Source organism: Mauremys reevesii, linkage group 4 (assembly GCF_016161935.1).
Source record: "Mauremys reevesii isolate NIE-2019 linkage group 4, ASM1616193v1, whole genome shotgun sequence".
In the NCBI taxonomy this organism is placed as follows: Eukaryota; Metazoa; Chordata; order Testudines; family Geoemydidae; genus Mauremys; species Mauremys reevesii.
The window spans coordinates 28,200,695-28,215,505 of NC_052626.1; the positions used below are offsets into that span (position 1 = coordinate 28,200,695).

The 14,811-nt window shown below is 44.6% G+C and overlaps 1 protein-coding gene across 3 annotated transcripts; it reads left to right on the forward strand.

Annotated features, from left to right (window-relative positions):
- The first annotated feature begins 211 nt into the window (after positions 1 to 211).
- On the forward strand, positions 212 to 10,978 carry LOC120404754 (alpha-1-antitrypsin-like). 3 transcript variants are annotated; one of them, XM_039537727.1, is made up of 5 exons: positions 212 to 298; positions 5,403 to 6,092; positions 6,459 to 6,729; positions 8,684 to 8,831; positions 10,775 to 10,978. In XM_039537727.1, exons 2-5 carry the CDS (start codon positions 5,420 to 5,422, stop codon positions 10,976 to 10,978), a joined length of 1,296 nt encoding a protein of 431 aa, XP_039393661.1. In that variant the 5' UTR covers positions 212 to 298; positions 5,403 to 5,419. The 3 variants fall into 3 exon arrangements, with proteins under 3 accessions (XP_039393661.1, XP_039393662.1, XP_039393660.1); XM_039537728.1 differs by lacking the exon at positions 212 to 298 and adding an exon at positions 3,745 to 3,866; XM_039537726.1 differs by lacking the exon at positions 212 to 298 and adding an exon at positions 3,875 to 4,040.
- The last annotated feature ends 3,833 nt before the right edge of the window (positions 10,979 to 14,811 follow it).

The following is a 14,811-nucleotide window of genomic DNA, read 5'->3' on the forward strand; positions in this document are numbered from 1 at the left end:
CCTTTTGAATTACTGTAAGTACTGTATTAATTTTTCCTGATATTTTGAATTCATGTTATATGCAGTTTAGTTTATGGGTGAATTTGTAGCAAATATAGAAAACAGTCAGGGCTACTCTAAACTCTAATGGCTGCACAACCTTTTTTTTTTTTTTTTGAACAGTGAAATAATCAGTATAGGACAAAATGTTCTATTTCGCGTACCTATGCTAAAAAAGAGAGATCTGAGGAAATGGGCGTATTGACCACATTGGTCTGTCCGGAATCATTCGGGAGCCAGACAGCTGAAGGTTTCAAAAGTAAGTTGGTAATTTCTGTTTGAAAGAAGTGGATTTTTCTGTAGCTGTGATTATATTTTATCATACGAAAGGGTCTTGCTCCTACTGCCATTGCAAATGTTGGAATTGCTCCTTCTGCATTTCAGGGAGCTCCAAGAGACGTTGTGTCTCCATATATAGGTACAAAGCCTCCTAGCAGGTCTGTTGGCGTTGTACAAATCCACACCATGCCCTGCTCAGGACACAGTATATTTGTCTGCTATGTTTCTTATCCTGTGCTGTTCCCTATAGTATGAGTATGGCATCTTTTTCCTCAGTGCAATTGCAATTGTAAAAGTAACTGACATTGTCATGCCTGATTCTGCAGTCCGGGTGTAGAGTGTGTGTGCGTGTATGGAGTGGGGGAAAGAGACTGTTTTGGGGGACAAGAGTGTGTCAGCGTGCTGTCTTTTAAGTTCCGACAGCGGCAGGAAGCAACCAGTCCTGAGGCAGGGGGAGGGGTAAACCCTGACATCAACCCCCGCCTCCCTCCCTGGGCTCTCTACACAGCGCACACACACACACACACACACACACACGCACGCACGCACGCACACACACACACGCACGCACGCACGCACACACACACACACACACACTCTGCCTCTGTGTTTAACAGCATGAGCATTCCACATTAATGGTTTGCTTTGTGTCCCGGAGCAGATCAGTACAGCACCCAATGGCTGTTAGAAATGGTGCTTTGAAAGGGGAGGCTTAATTTCTCCTCAGTTTTGTAATTTGGAAAATTTTGGAGTCAACAAATATGTTACCCAAACTTCACTGGAAACTGATTCCTGATAAGGTTTCTGGAGGATTGTGGTTTAAATTGCAAAGTTTCTCCGTTTACTTGTGCTGTCCTCAACTACTAAATTTGGGGTTATTTTGTATCTACTTTATCAGCCCGTTCAACATACCAATGACTGTTCCCAGGTAGGTACTGCCAATCTGTCTCTTGATATTCCCAAGTACTGTCCACTCCCTGGACTTCTGGCCAGGCACCTGCTGCTGGTCTGGCACTACAGACTGAGCTAGGCTATCAAGCCAGTTTCTTTCAAGTTCTATCTCGCCAGCAGGTTCTTTCATACATTTGCTATTTTTTTCTACTAATAGTTCACCCCCATTTTCTGCATCCTCCAGCTTTCTGCTGGTCCCTCCCATAAAACAAAGGAAGTTTCAAAAAAACACAAAGGAAGTTCCAGAAAAGCTCTACCCCCAGCACAAGTGGACTGGGGGACTGGTAAACAACAACTGAGGTCACAAACTTCTAAAATGTACCAACTGGGAATTGCTTCATCAAGATGTTAGCTGTGAGTGACAACTACTGTTATTGAATAAAGAAACATTGCAACCATTCACCAGCTAATATGTTCTGTTCCCATTTTAAATACATGGTGCCAAAGAACATAAGTATGGAATATATATAGCAGCAGTCAGAGAATAGCTGGCCCTACCTGAAATCCTGAAAATGTTATCAAAGCTTCGATATATCAGAAACGTATTTATCTGTCACCTGAAGCCTGGGCTAAGATAAGAAGGGGGATCAATTACTTTATAAGTCATTGACCTTCTGCTCCGTGCTTTGATCTGGATTCCACACCATCTCCTTAGTAACCACTGAATTGCCACTGCTTTACACAAGCAGAATCCCCAGGAATTGGGACACACACACACACACACAAAACTAAGGTTGCCCATGTAACCTTAATTCAGCCTCAGTGTGAGTATGCATTATGCCCAGATTTTAATGATGTGATTGCTAACTGTTTTTACACTCATTCCTCAGCCTCATTCAGTCTCAGTTATTGTCCCTTCTCTGGTCCCTTGCCCTAGTCTTTTTGTCCAGCCAGTCCCAGTTCTCCCCAACCCCAGATCCTGGTCTCCTCTTCCCACTGCCAGTGGTTCTTAGCCACAATCTCCTCCTCCCACCAGGTCCTCATCAAATCTCATTGCCCCTCTCCTAGCCAACTGGCTTCCAGTCCCCCCATTTTCCTCACAGATTCCTACCCTTTACATAGGGAGAGGGATAGCTCAGTGGTTTGAGCAATTAGCCTGCTAAACCCAGGGGTGTGAGTTCAATTCCTAAAGGGGCTGCTTTGGGATTGGGGGCAAAATCAGTACTTAGTCCTGCTAGTGAAAGCAGGGGGCTGGACACGATGACCTTTTGGGGCCCCCTTCCAGCTCTATGAGAGCAGTCTGTCTCCATATATTAGTTCCAGGCTCCTTGCCTTTCCTACATTTAATGAGCCTTCTCAAACTTCATTGCACGGCAACCTCCTTTACAACAAGACCCCTGTAGGTGGGACTGAAGCCTGAGCCCTGCTTCCTAGAACAGGGCCCAAGGGCTTCAGCCCCAGGCGGGGGCCTGTAACCTGAGCCCTGCTACCCAGAGCTAAAGCCCTCAGGCTTCAGCTTTGGCCCTGGGCAGTGGGGCTTGGGCTGAAGCTTTGACCCCAGGTCCCAGCAAGTCTAATGCCAGGCCTGGCACCCCCATTAAAAGAGAGTCGTGACTCACTTTGGGGGCCCAACCCACAGTTTGAGAACTGCCAAGCCAGACAAAACTTTCTATTCTTTGTCCTCATTTGTCCACACATCTGGGCAGAGTTTCATTCACAGGCATTTTCTGACTCCTTAACTCCTTCACAGAGCAATGGACATTGTCTGCAGTTCTCTGGTTGGTGTTTCATACCGGCACTCTTTCATTATACATTTAGTCCAGCTCTCCAGCCTTCCACCTTTGCTTGCTGTCTTCCACTTCCTCTGTACCTTTGTTGCCCCAGCCTCCATTTGAGGGAGGGAACATTGTTGTCCCTCTGTGGCCCTGTAGCAATTTGGCTGTATGAGGTGCCACTGTGCACTTCTGAAAATCCCACCCTGGTGAGCAGTTAGGACCTTGCATATGCTTGCCCACTAGCACACAATCCTCTTAGAAAATGAGTCTCCAGAGAGTTATTTTAAAATAAACATGTGGGCAATGCAAACTCCCAAACTGGCCATAGAAAACCACTGGAAAATTCTGACACTGGCATAAAGGACACCAGTAATCCTAGTTCTAATCACACTGGCCATAGCTTTGTGCTCATGTCTAATGTGAACAGGGTCCCATGCAGGAAATGCATGAACAGCAAAATCTGTGGAGGGGAGAAAAGAAATCACTTGTGAAAAGGAGTAAAAAAGGCCCAGACTGGGAGTTAGGCACCTAAATATCTTTGAGGATCTTCGCCAAAATGACCCATCTTACATTTATTGTCTCCTTTACTGTGTGAGAATGGGGGATACATTAAAAGAGGTGAAGGATGCAGCTTGTGGTGCCACTGGGAAATTTGTCCCCAATCCCTAAGTGGCTCCCATGACCTGCTGTCATTGAATTCCTCAGCATATTGTGAAGAGTGGCCACTCCTGGGCAAAAACACTTCAGTTCCAGTGGAGCTCCAATCACATACTGCTTGCATAGGGAGGCTTCTGCAGGCAAGCGGGGGGCGGCAAGAAACACTGCCCCTTCTGTGCTCCGCCATCTGACTGGTAGCTCGAATCTGTACTGCATGGGTAAAAGGTGGGTAAAATGTCCCAGAAAAACAAGCTTCATCATTGTTTGCTCTGCATCCTCTCTCGTAATTTTTATTTGATCTGATGAATGATTAATGGAGGACACTGCTGTTCAGCAGTAATTAACAGAGCAAGGAGCAAGCCAGATCAAATGAACATAGAGGATCCTTTGTAATGTACTGTGAGTACTGTCTTAATTTTTCCATGGATTCTTTGATTTCTGATTATCTATATTATATGCACTTTATGGAATTATTTAGTTGACATGTGGGCGACTTTGTACCAGGTAGAGAGAACACCCTATTCTGATTTAAAAAAACAAAAATGCACAAAACACTCAAGGGGCCATTATAAACTAGTGTTCTGGTGGAGGAGGGAGCTAGGACAAAGTAACTGCAATTGATATTTTAAATGATGGGAAACTGTCAACATTTTGACTAAAATGGCAGAAAAACATACTAGGAAGCCATATAGATCTTGTTCATGTGTCTCTGCAGAGAGATTATTGCCAGAGATCCATTAATGACCCTTCCATTGTATTTGCCTTTTAGGAAACTTGTACCAAAAATAATCATTGGTAGTAGAAACCCAAAGCATGAATTGTGTGTGGAACACTGTACTTTGTGTTTTATAGCACATTTTTATTCAGTTAGCAGATTTTAATGACCTGGTAAACTGTGGAAGGTAAATATAGCAGAAACAGCAATCCCAAAGTGCAGATTATAAAAGTAAATGTTTGTAATCCAATTTTTACTGGGAAAAGGTATTCTGAAAGTTTTCAGTCTTTTGCAAGTTTATATGAACTTTAATATGATCTACGCTATCTCATTTGAGAGAGCATGTGATCACAATAAAGAATTTATCAAGAGGCATATATTTCTTCTGAGAGCAGGGGCGGCTCCAGGCCCCAGCATGCCAAGCACGTGCTTGGGGTGGCAAGTCGTGGGGGGTGCTCTGCTGGTCGCTGCAAGGGCGGCAGGCAGGCTGCCTTCAGCGGCTTGCCTGCGGAGGGTCCGCTGGTCCCGCGGCTTTGGTGGGCCTCCCGCAGGCTTGCCTGCGGAGGGTCCGCTAGTCCCGTGGCTTCGGACCTCCCGCAGGTCCGCCGAAGCCACGGGACCAGCGGACCCTCCGCAGGCAAGCCGCTGAAGGCAGCCTGCCTGCCGTGCTTGGGGCGGCAAAATCCCTAGAGCCGCCCATGTCTGAGAGTTATTGGCATCTGAAATGTGAAATCTTGAAAGTGAGCTTTTTATATTTTTGAGGAAGGAATTTCACTTTGTTTCAAGCTCCATGCCCTGCTGTCATTAGTTCTGGCTCGTTGTGACTGGTTAAAAAGGCCACATGCAAACTTTTGTGTCTTGGAAAGGTGAGTTCTATGACATTAGCCTGGAATGTGATATCAGTGGGACAAATTCATCCATAGTGTAGCTCCAATGGATTCCACAACAGGTGTTAATCACTGAATAGTAAGCAACAGCTCTCATAGTACACAGGAAAAAAGGAATAATTTTCTTAACTAACTTCTGTAAATCTAAATATTCTACAGAATAAAGCCAAAGGAAAATGAAGCCCACCCTCTCTGTGTGTTTGTTACTGACTGGACTTCAAGCAATGAGTCATTGTCATCGTCAGCCTGATCATCGCAATGACTGGGGTGATCATAAAAATGCATCCACCAGAGAACACAATTGCCCCATTGAAGGAGTTTATCCATGTGAAAGCAAGGCCTACTTCAAACTGGTCCCCAGCAATATTGACTTCGCATTTAGATTTTACAAGCAAGTAATATCAGAGGCAGCTGACAAAAATATTTTCTTCTCTCCCATAAGCATCTCTACTGCCTTTTCAATGCTGGCACTTGGGGCTAAATCAGCTACTCTGAATCAGATTCACAAAGGACTCGCCTTTGACCTGAACAAGACTCAGGAAAAGGAAATACATGAAGGCTTTTGCCATCTTATCTGTGCGCTAAACCGCCCAGACAGGAAGATCCAGCTGAATATGGGCAATGCCCTTTTCCTAGAAGAGACACTGAAACCACTGAAAAAGTTTTTAGAAGATGTTAAAAACTTTTATAAATCAGAAGTTTTTTCTAGTGACTTTAACAATTCTACCAATGCTGTGAAACAGATCAATAATTACATTGAGAAGAAAACCCATGGGGAAATTGTTGATTTAGTCCAGGATCTTGATCCACTCACTGTAATGATTCTTATTAACTACGTTTTCTTTAAAGGTAAGAATTGTTACAATGTGGGCATTTATTGCAAGCATGAGCTTTTGAAGGTTGACTAAAATCTAGGACAATGAAACTTAAATTTATATTTTAAATGAAGGGACCATTTTAAATGGGCGAGGCTCAGTTTAGATATGATGTTCACAACTCTATCAGTTAACAGTGGCCTTTAAACATCTAAGAGAATAGCACTAAAGCCAAGCTTCATAAAATTGAGAGGTGTATCAATTTATAAAACACATTTGTTATAAATGAAGTTGCAGGATCAGATCCTGTGGGCTTAGTGCACTTGAATTAGTCTTATTCATACTAATATTTCCTCTTTGTAGTATATTCAATTGCATTCTCTTTCTTTTTTGTCATAAGCCCATTGGGAAGACCCCTTTAATTATCTTTCCACAAAAGAAGAGGATTTTTTTGTGGATGGGAAAACTTCTGTTAAAGTTAATATGATGTACCGCAAAGGCAGATACAAACATCACTATGATAAGGAACTGTCTTGCTGGCTGGTGCAAATACCTTACAGTGGCAATGCTGTAGCATTGTTTATTCTGCCTGATGAAGAAAAAATGAAGGAAGTGGAAAAAGCTCTCGTGAAAAAAACTTTGTCTAAATGGAGAAAGGCCTTCAAAGAAAGGTAATATTTTAGCTACAGCTGCATTGAGAAATGTTTTACTGCAAATTAGGACAGTGAAAACAAACTATTAAGGGCTGATAGTTCAACTGAAATCTGCACACAGAGGGCCCCTTAAAGAACAGGCCTCCCTTTCCTTTCATGAGAAGGGGCAGATGGGAAGGGTGATTTAGTGGACAGGACCTTGAACTATGACTCAGGAGACCTGCATTCAGTTCCTGGCTCAGCCACAGATTTCCTTGGGCAAGTCACTTTGTCTGATGTTTGCCCAGGTTCCTCATCTGTAACATGAAGATAATACTTCCCTACCTCACAGGGGAATGGTGAAAATAACATTTATTCATTAATTGTGAGGCACTCACTTAGCATAGTGATGAAGGCCACACACAGTCTATTGCTTCTGTGGCAGAATCAGGGTCTGCACAGGGACTAGGTGAGTTCTCACCAGGTGAGGAGCAGAATACTATGCTCCCCCAATGATCCTGTGAGGTTTATATAGCAAATGAACTAGAGCATGGGCGAGTATCAGAGGGGTAGCTGGGTTAGTCTGGATCTGTAAAAGCAGCCAAGAATCCTGTGGCACCTTATAGACTAGCAGATGTTTGGGAGCATGAGCTTTCGTGGGTGAATACCCACTTTGTCGGATGCAAGTCGTGGAAATTTCCAGGGGCAGGTATATATATGCAAGCAAGAAGCAAGCTAGAGATAACGAGGTTAGTTCAATCAGGGAGGATGAGGCCCTGTTCTAGCAGTTGAGGTGTGAAAACCAAGGGAGGAGAAACTGATTCTGTAGTTGGCTAGCCATTCACAGTCTTTGTTTAATCCTGAGCTGATGGTGTCAAATTTGCAGATGAACTGAAGCTCAGCAGTTTCTCTCTGAAGTCTGGTCCTGAAGTTTTTTTGCTGCAGGATGGCCACCTTAAGATCTGCTATTGTGTGGTCAGGGAGGTTGAAGTATTCTCCTACAGGTTTTTGTATATTGCCATTCCTAATACCTGATTTGTGTCCATTTATCCTTTTCCGTAGAGGACACAAATCAGATATTAGGAATGGCAATATACAAAAACCTGTAGGAGAACACTTCAACCGCTTTGGGGTCCTTCACTCGTTCTGGGGGCCCCAGAAAACTCTTGTGGGGCTGGGGCCCCCGGAGCTTCTTCCGCTCCGGGTCTTTGGCGGTAATTCAGCAGTGGGTGGGGCCTGCCGCGGGTCTTCGGGGCACTTCGACAGCGGGTCCCAGAGTGGAAGGACCCACTGCTGCCGAATTATCACTGAAGCGGGGGCAACCCACCGCCGAAGACCCCAGACTCCCTGAATCCTCTGAGTGGCAGATGGCCTATTGGAGCACCTTAGCCTACAGTACTAAGGCCTTGGCTACACTTGCAAATTTGCAGTGCTGCAGCAGGGTGTGAAAACACACCCTCTCCAGCGCTGCAAATTGCGGCGCTGCAAAGCGCCAGTGTGGTCAAAGCCCCAGCGCTGGGAGCGCGGCTCCCAGCACTGTACGTTATTCCCCACAGGGAGGTGGAGTACGGACAGTGCTGGGAGAGCTCTCTCCCAGCGCTGGCGCTTTGACTACACTTAGCGCTTCAAAGTGTTGCCGCGGCAGCGCTTTGAAGTGCAAGTGTAGCCAAAGCCTAAATTAGAATACTACCAAAGCTGCTTTTCTCTACACTAGGCCCAGGGCCATCATAAAATAGCCACAGAATCAGTGAACTACAAGGGACTCTTGCATAAAGGGTTATAGTTGAGGATATAGGCTTTTGATAAGGAACTCTCTTCCATAGATACTCGGTCCTTACTCAAACACACTGTTCAAACCTGCTGGTCAAATACAGTGCGCAGACTCTTTAACAGTTCGAGAGGTAAATACAAGTTTCACCAACTTGACCCTATTCTGTAGTGGGCTCTGAATTAGATGATTTGCCAGAAATTTTCTGTATTTCTTTTTTAACAGAACAATATATCTGCACATTCCAAAATTTTCTATTTCTGACACCTATGACATCAAAGAGGTATTCCAGAAAATGGGTGTGATTGATGTGTTCACTGACCAAGCTAATCTGTCTGGAATCACTGAAAAGTCCGAACTAAAGGTGTCAAAAGTAAGTTTGTAAACAAAGATGGTAACAAATAGAATCATCTGTTCCTACAAATGTTACATTTATATTTTATAACATTGAAGGGTTTGATCCTGCTCTCATTGAACTCATTGGCAAAACTCCCTCTGACACCAGTAGATACAGTTTGGGGACAAAGGAAAGGGGACAAAGAGAGTCTGTCTTTGCTAAAATTGAGAATTAACATGCTTAGAAGGGATTACACATTATATGTACAGAGGCTGGAGGACATCAGGAAAAGACACAAGTATAAAATAAAATAATATTTTGGCCATTATATGTAATTATTAAAAGAACAAATTGGACTTGGCAAAATATTCTCTAAATCTCATTAGAGATAGTTAGGCTTGGAAGTAGAGTCCTGCACGGATACAAATTTATATCTGTGGATGCAGATATCCACGCACAGAAAGCTCTATCTGCAGAACCACAGGGCTCTCCCGGGAACTGCAGCAGCGAAAGGAGCAGAACGTGGGGACGCCGCTTCCAGGAGCCAGCGCCCCGCACCAGCAGCTCCTCCGGCACGGCTGTACCGCCTGCAGCCCCGCCCCCATCTCTTCCACACAGCTGTCTGCATCTCCTGTCTGTGGGCATGCGCATCACTTGAATACAAGAGCACGACCAGGGATAGCTGCCGGTGAGCCTGGTTCCCACCCCAGTGGGCAGGACTGGGGATAGTACAGCCACAGCGGAGGAGTTGTCGGGCAAGGTACTGGCTCCTGGGAGCGGCAGCCCCACGTTCTGCTCCTTTCACCTCTGTGATTCCCGGGAAAGCCCTGCAGCTCTGCGGATACCGATTTATGCACATCCACGGATATAAATTTGTATCCGCACATGGCTCTACATGGAAGGACTAAATTTTTAAATCAATAAATTGATAAATGTCGATTTAACCATAGCCACACAAATCAATGAAAAAAATATTTCCATCAATGATAATCTAAATTTATGGAGAGGCAAAGTAAAAAAAATGTTCCTTGAAAATGTATGAGAGAATGATTTAAGGATATTTACTTTGTATGTTTGAACATGTGATGTTGACAATTTGTGTTTCGATGGTTATAAAGGGATAACTTTTTGAGTCTCAACATCTACGGTCACTAACTAATTATTATCGGCCCCCATCCCATAATTTCCTGCAAGTGTGAAAATGTAAATCAATAAAAAGAAAAAAGTGTAGAAACCTGTAATTTTGCACAACTATGAACATTTCAATAAAGAAATAAAGAAAAATGCTTAAAAATAAACATCAATATTATCCATCAAAGTTATTTTTTAAAAATCTCCAATTCTGCCAACTATCAACATAGTGCCTCACTAACCTATGAGAATTCTTTGGTGGGGGGCTCTACACACACGTACACAAAGGTCATCCAGTGGGTATAGTGTACTTTGACTTTCAGAAAGCCTTTGACAAGATCCATCACAAAAGGCTCTTTAACAATGGGATAAAAGGGAAGAGCCTCTCATGGCTCAGTAACTGGTTAAAAGGAAAAAAAAGAGTAGGACTAAATCATCAGTTTTCAGACTGGAGAGAGGTCCCAAGAATCTGTACTGGAATCAATGCGGTTCAACATATTTATAAATGATCTGGAAAAAGGGGGAAACAGAAGGAGTTTTTCTGCCTGCATATTAACACCGCCTCAATGTTAGCTAAGCCAACAGAAGCACTTTTTTATCAGCTTAGCTACCTCTACACTGCGGGGTTTTGCTGGCATTGCTATATCGGCTAGGAGGTGTGGGTTTTTCACATGTGCGGCCAGCCTAGCTATTCTGACAACACTTTGCAGTGTAGACTTGGCCATTCACTACTTGCTTCTTAATAGCTGATTTTCTAAAGAATGGTGTTTTAAAAATAAACAAGTTTAGCTCTTGGTATTATTCAGGGCTCAATAATCAATGTAATGCTTTGCTTGATTTCCTTGCAGGTCATTCACAAGGCTGTATTGAACGTTCATGAGAATGGCACTGAGGCTGCAGGAGTCTCTGTCGTGGAACTTACATGGAGGTCTGGTCACATTTTTGCTCCTCCTCGAATTAAATTCAACAGACCCTTCTTGGTTATGATTTTTGATAGGCACACCCGCAGCATCCTCTTCTTGGGGAAAATCATAAACCCTAGCGGAAAATAATTGCTCAGCTGCTGGACATGTTTGTAGTGCTTCCACGTAGAGCTGGCAAAATTCAGGTGATTCAGCAAAGGACATGCACAGTGCTAGGGACTATATTTAGAACTTAACATACATTCCTAAACCCATAAAACATTAATGTAGCATTTCCTTGCCTATAAACAGCTGATATTTCTTCCTTGCTGTGTATAGCTTACATCATAACAAATTGCCAATAATCTAAATATGTCTGATTTCACCTTTCTCCTGTTTTGTAAGTAGTCCTTACTGAAAGGCTCCTGTGAGGGCTTTGTTTAAGATACAAAAAGCTTGGCTACATAAATAATTAGACCACAACAAGCTGGGTGTGAATCTACCGTGCACTAGCCTGCTGTGGACTTACAGTCAGTGTGCCCCCTGCTGCCATGCATTAACAGTTGGTTAATGTGCTTTGAGCTGGTTCCAAAGGGAGCTAGATCAGAATGCTCTAATGCAGTGTTGACACATGTGAGCAGGGCGTACATGGACAGTTAGACCACAGCAAGGTAGGGCAGGATAGATTAGCACCCCACTTTGCCATGGGCTAATTGTTTGTGTAGACAAGACTAAAGTCTCTCAAATGAGTTGATCTTTCCTGTACTCCTTAATTTTTGCGGGGAGGGGGACTGGTCCGTTTTATCAGTGTGATTAACTGACTGGTGATGATTGTTCCCAGCCTCCTGTTCTTTGCAAGGAATTTCTGGTCTGGTCTCTTCTCTTTTACTGTGGGTCCAGGTGCTGATCTGAAATTGCAGATACTGGGTTAATTTTCTTTTGGGGCTTGTCTACACAGGAAAATAGGCCACAGTAGCTGGCGTACACCAGGTAATGCACACTAGGCACTCTGCACTAATTCCCTGTGTATAGACTCTTCTTGTGGATCAAGATCAGGTCTACACTACAGACCTATGTCATGTGTAACTACGTGGCCCAGGGATATGAGAAATCCATGCCCCTGAGCGACATAGTTATGCTGACCTAACTCCATATGTAGATGGCACTATGTTGATGAAAACGCTTCTCCTGTGGACACAGCAACCACCTCTCGGGGATGTGGATTAGCTACACCAACAGGAGAGTTCTGTCCTGTCAGTGTAGGAGCTTTTTCACTTAAGCACTACAGCAGCACAGCTGCGTCGATGCAGCATTTTAAGTGTAGACCTGCCCTAAACATTCCTTTGTGGGCATTTGCTTAAAGCCCTTTGGAAGGGCTCTAAGCTAAACTGCCTGAGGGCACTCAGTGCACTGGAGGAGTGCCATTCCACAGAGAGTTAGTGAGGAGTAGACAGCGCACTTTAAAGTCACACACTAACTTCCTCATATAGCCAGGCCCCTGGTCTGCACAAGAAAGGGTTTGTCAGTATAGTGGCTATTACTGGCATTTCCACGTATGCAAACCTCCACCCTCAGTGGAGACAGCGTCTACAGACAAAAGAGGTTGTTGGTTTTTTTTTGCCAGACTAGCTTATGCTTGTTCCCCAAATGAAATAAGCTGTGTCCACATGAGGGCTTTTTGCTGGTATGTTATAAAATCTTATAAAAATTCACACCTTTAAAGGATATTATTATACCGCCAAAAATTTCTACTGTTGACCTTCCTTATTCTCTCCAACAGTTCTTGTTTTGCCTACCAACAGCTCACCTTTATTGTCACATATTCTAGCTATCTTTCCTCCAGGGGTGAAAGTATCTGAGGACACTTACCGGTACAGGGGGTGGGGGTGGGAAGGGGTGAGACCTCGGGTGGAAGGGTGGGGAGAAACATCCCCCAGCCAGCCCTTCCAGGCCGCCTGGCCCGCACCGCCCAGGGCTCCCATGTTGATTTAAAGGGCCCGGAGCTCTGGATGCTGCTGCTGTAGTGGGCTGGGTATGGGCTGGGCTATGGGCCGGTGCGGGTTCTTACTAGTAAGCAGTACCAACCCGTTCCGGCTCACTTTCACCCCTGCTTTCCTCTAAAACAGAGGAGGGTGGAGACAAATTATAACTCCACAACACCTGTTCTTGTGCAGCACACTGGGGCCATGGAACTTTCTTAGGGACTTCTAAACTACTTTTAAACTCACAAAATTAACACAGACACACATACAAAATGCAGATACTGTCTGAGGAACTGCCTTGCCAAATATTAACTGCATTACTGCTACTGTTACTGAATAAAGGAACATTGGGACCTGAAATTTTGAGTCTGGAACCTGCCCGAGTCTAATATTTTTTCTTTTGTGTTGTATTGTTTTTCAGTAACTTTCAATCAATTAATGCCATTTTAAGATATTAGCAACATTAAAATTTTCAGTGTCAAAGCCTCTTTGAAATTCTCATTATTCTAAAGCAATAAATTAATACTGCTATTAATGAACTGCAGAGTCTGCTGATAAGGTGAGTCCAGAAATTTTGTACAGCAAACAAGGACTAAACTGATAATTTTCTTTAAACTTTGAACAGATCAATATGGACATAGATAAAATTTGCTGAGGAAGAGTCAACATGGCTTTTGTAAAGGGAATCCATGCCTCACCAATCTATTAAAATGCTTTGAGGGGGTCAACAAACCTGGGTGATCCAGTAGGTATGGTGTACTTGGGACTTTCAGAAAGCCTTTAACAAGGCCCCTTTCCAAAGGCTCTTAAGCAAAGTAAGTGGTCATGGAAGAAGAGGGAAGCCCCTCTGATGGATCAATAACTGGTTAAAAGACAGGAAACAAAGGATAGGAATAAATGGACAGTTTTCACACTGGAGAGAGGTAAATAGTGGTGCCCCCCCCAGGCAGGGCCGTCCCTAGCCATTTTGGTGCCCTACACAGCCCCCTCACCAGGGGGGCAGCCTCAGGCCTCTGCGGGGGGAGGGAGCAGGAGCAGGGTTGGAGGGCAGGGGGGAACTGCCCCCCAGCACTCACCAGCGGAGAGGAGTGGGTTGGGGCTGGGTCGCTCCACTTCCTGACACCTGGTGAGTCCAGGGCAGGCCCGACCCCGCACTCATGAGGCAGCAGAAAGTGGAGTGACCCAGCCCCAGCCTGCTCCGATCTACTCCCCTGGCTCCCAGCCCTGGAACTTGGGGGGCATGGGGAACTGCCCCCCAGCACTCACTGGCGGTGCAGCTGGGAGCCAGCAGTGCGGACCGGGCTGGGGCTGGGTCACTCCACTTCCCACTGCCCAGTGAGTGCAGGGCGAGCCTGACCCCGACCTCTGCTGCAGTCCTCAGGGGAAGGGGTGGAATGGGGGCATGGCTGGGGCGGAGCAGGGGCGGGGTCCATGGGGAAGAGGTGGAGCAGGGTCTGGAGCAGCACACAGCTGCATAGGGCACCTACACAGCTGCGTACTTTGCGTATGGGTAAGGACGGCCCTGCCCCCAGGAAACTGTACTGGAACCTGTGCTGTTCAACATATTCATAAATGATCTGGAAAAAGGGGTAAACAGTGAGGTGGCAAAATTTGTAGATGATACAAAATTACTCAGGCTAGTTAAGCCCAAAGCAGACTGTGAGGTGGTACAAAGGGATCTCACGAAACTGGGTGACTGGGCAATAAAATGGCAGATAAAATTCAATGTTGTTAAATGCAAAGTAATGCACATTGGAAAACATAATGCCAAATATACATATAAAATGATGGGGTCTAAATTAGCTGTTACTACTCAAGAAAAAGATTTTGGAGTCATGGAGCAGTAGTCAAAAACGCTAACAGAATGTTAGGAACCATTAGGAAAGGGATAGATAATAAGACATTCAATATCATAATGCCACTACATAAATCTATGGTACATACACACCTTGGTTGCCCACATCTCAAAAAAGCTATGAAAAGGTACAAGGAAGGGCAACA

Excerpts from the sequence above, each read along its gene's own strand:
- LOC120404754 (XM_039537727.1), top strand. The coding sequence starts at position 5,420 with ATGAAGCCCACCCTCTCTGTGTGTTTGTTACTGACTGGACTTCAAGCA. Across the intron at positions 6,093-6,458 it reads TAACTACGTTTTCTTTAAAG|CCCATTGGGAAGACCCCTTT; the intron begins GTAAGAATTGTT and ends TTTTGTCATAAG. Across the intron at positions 6,730-8,683 it reads AGAAAGGCCTTCAAAGAAAG|AACAATATATCTGCACATTC; the intron begins GTAATATTTTAG and ends CTTTTTTAACAG.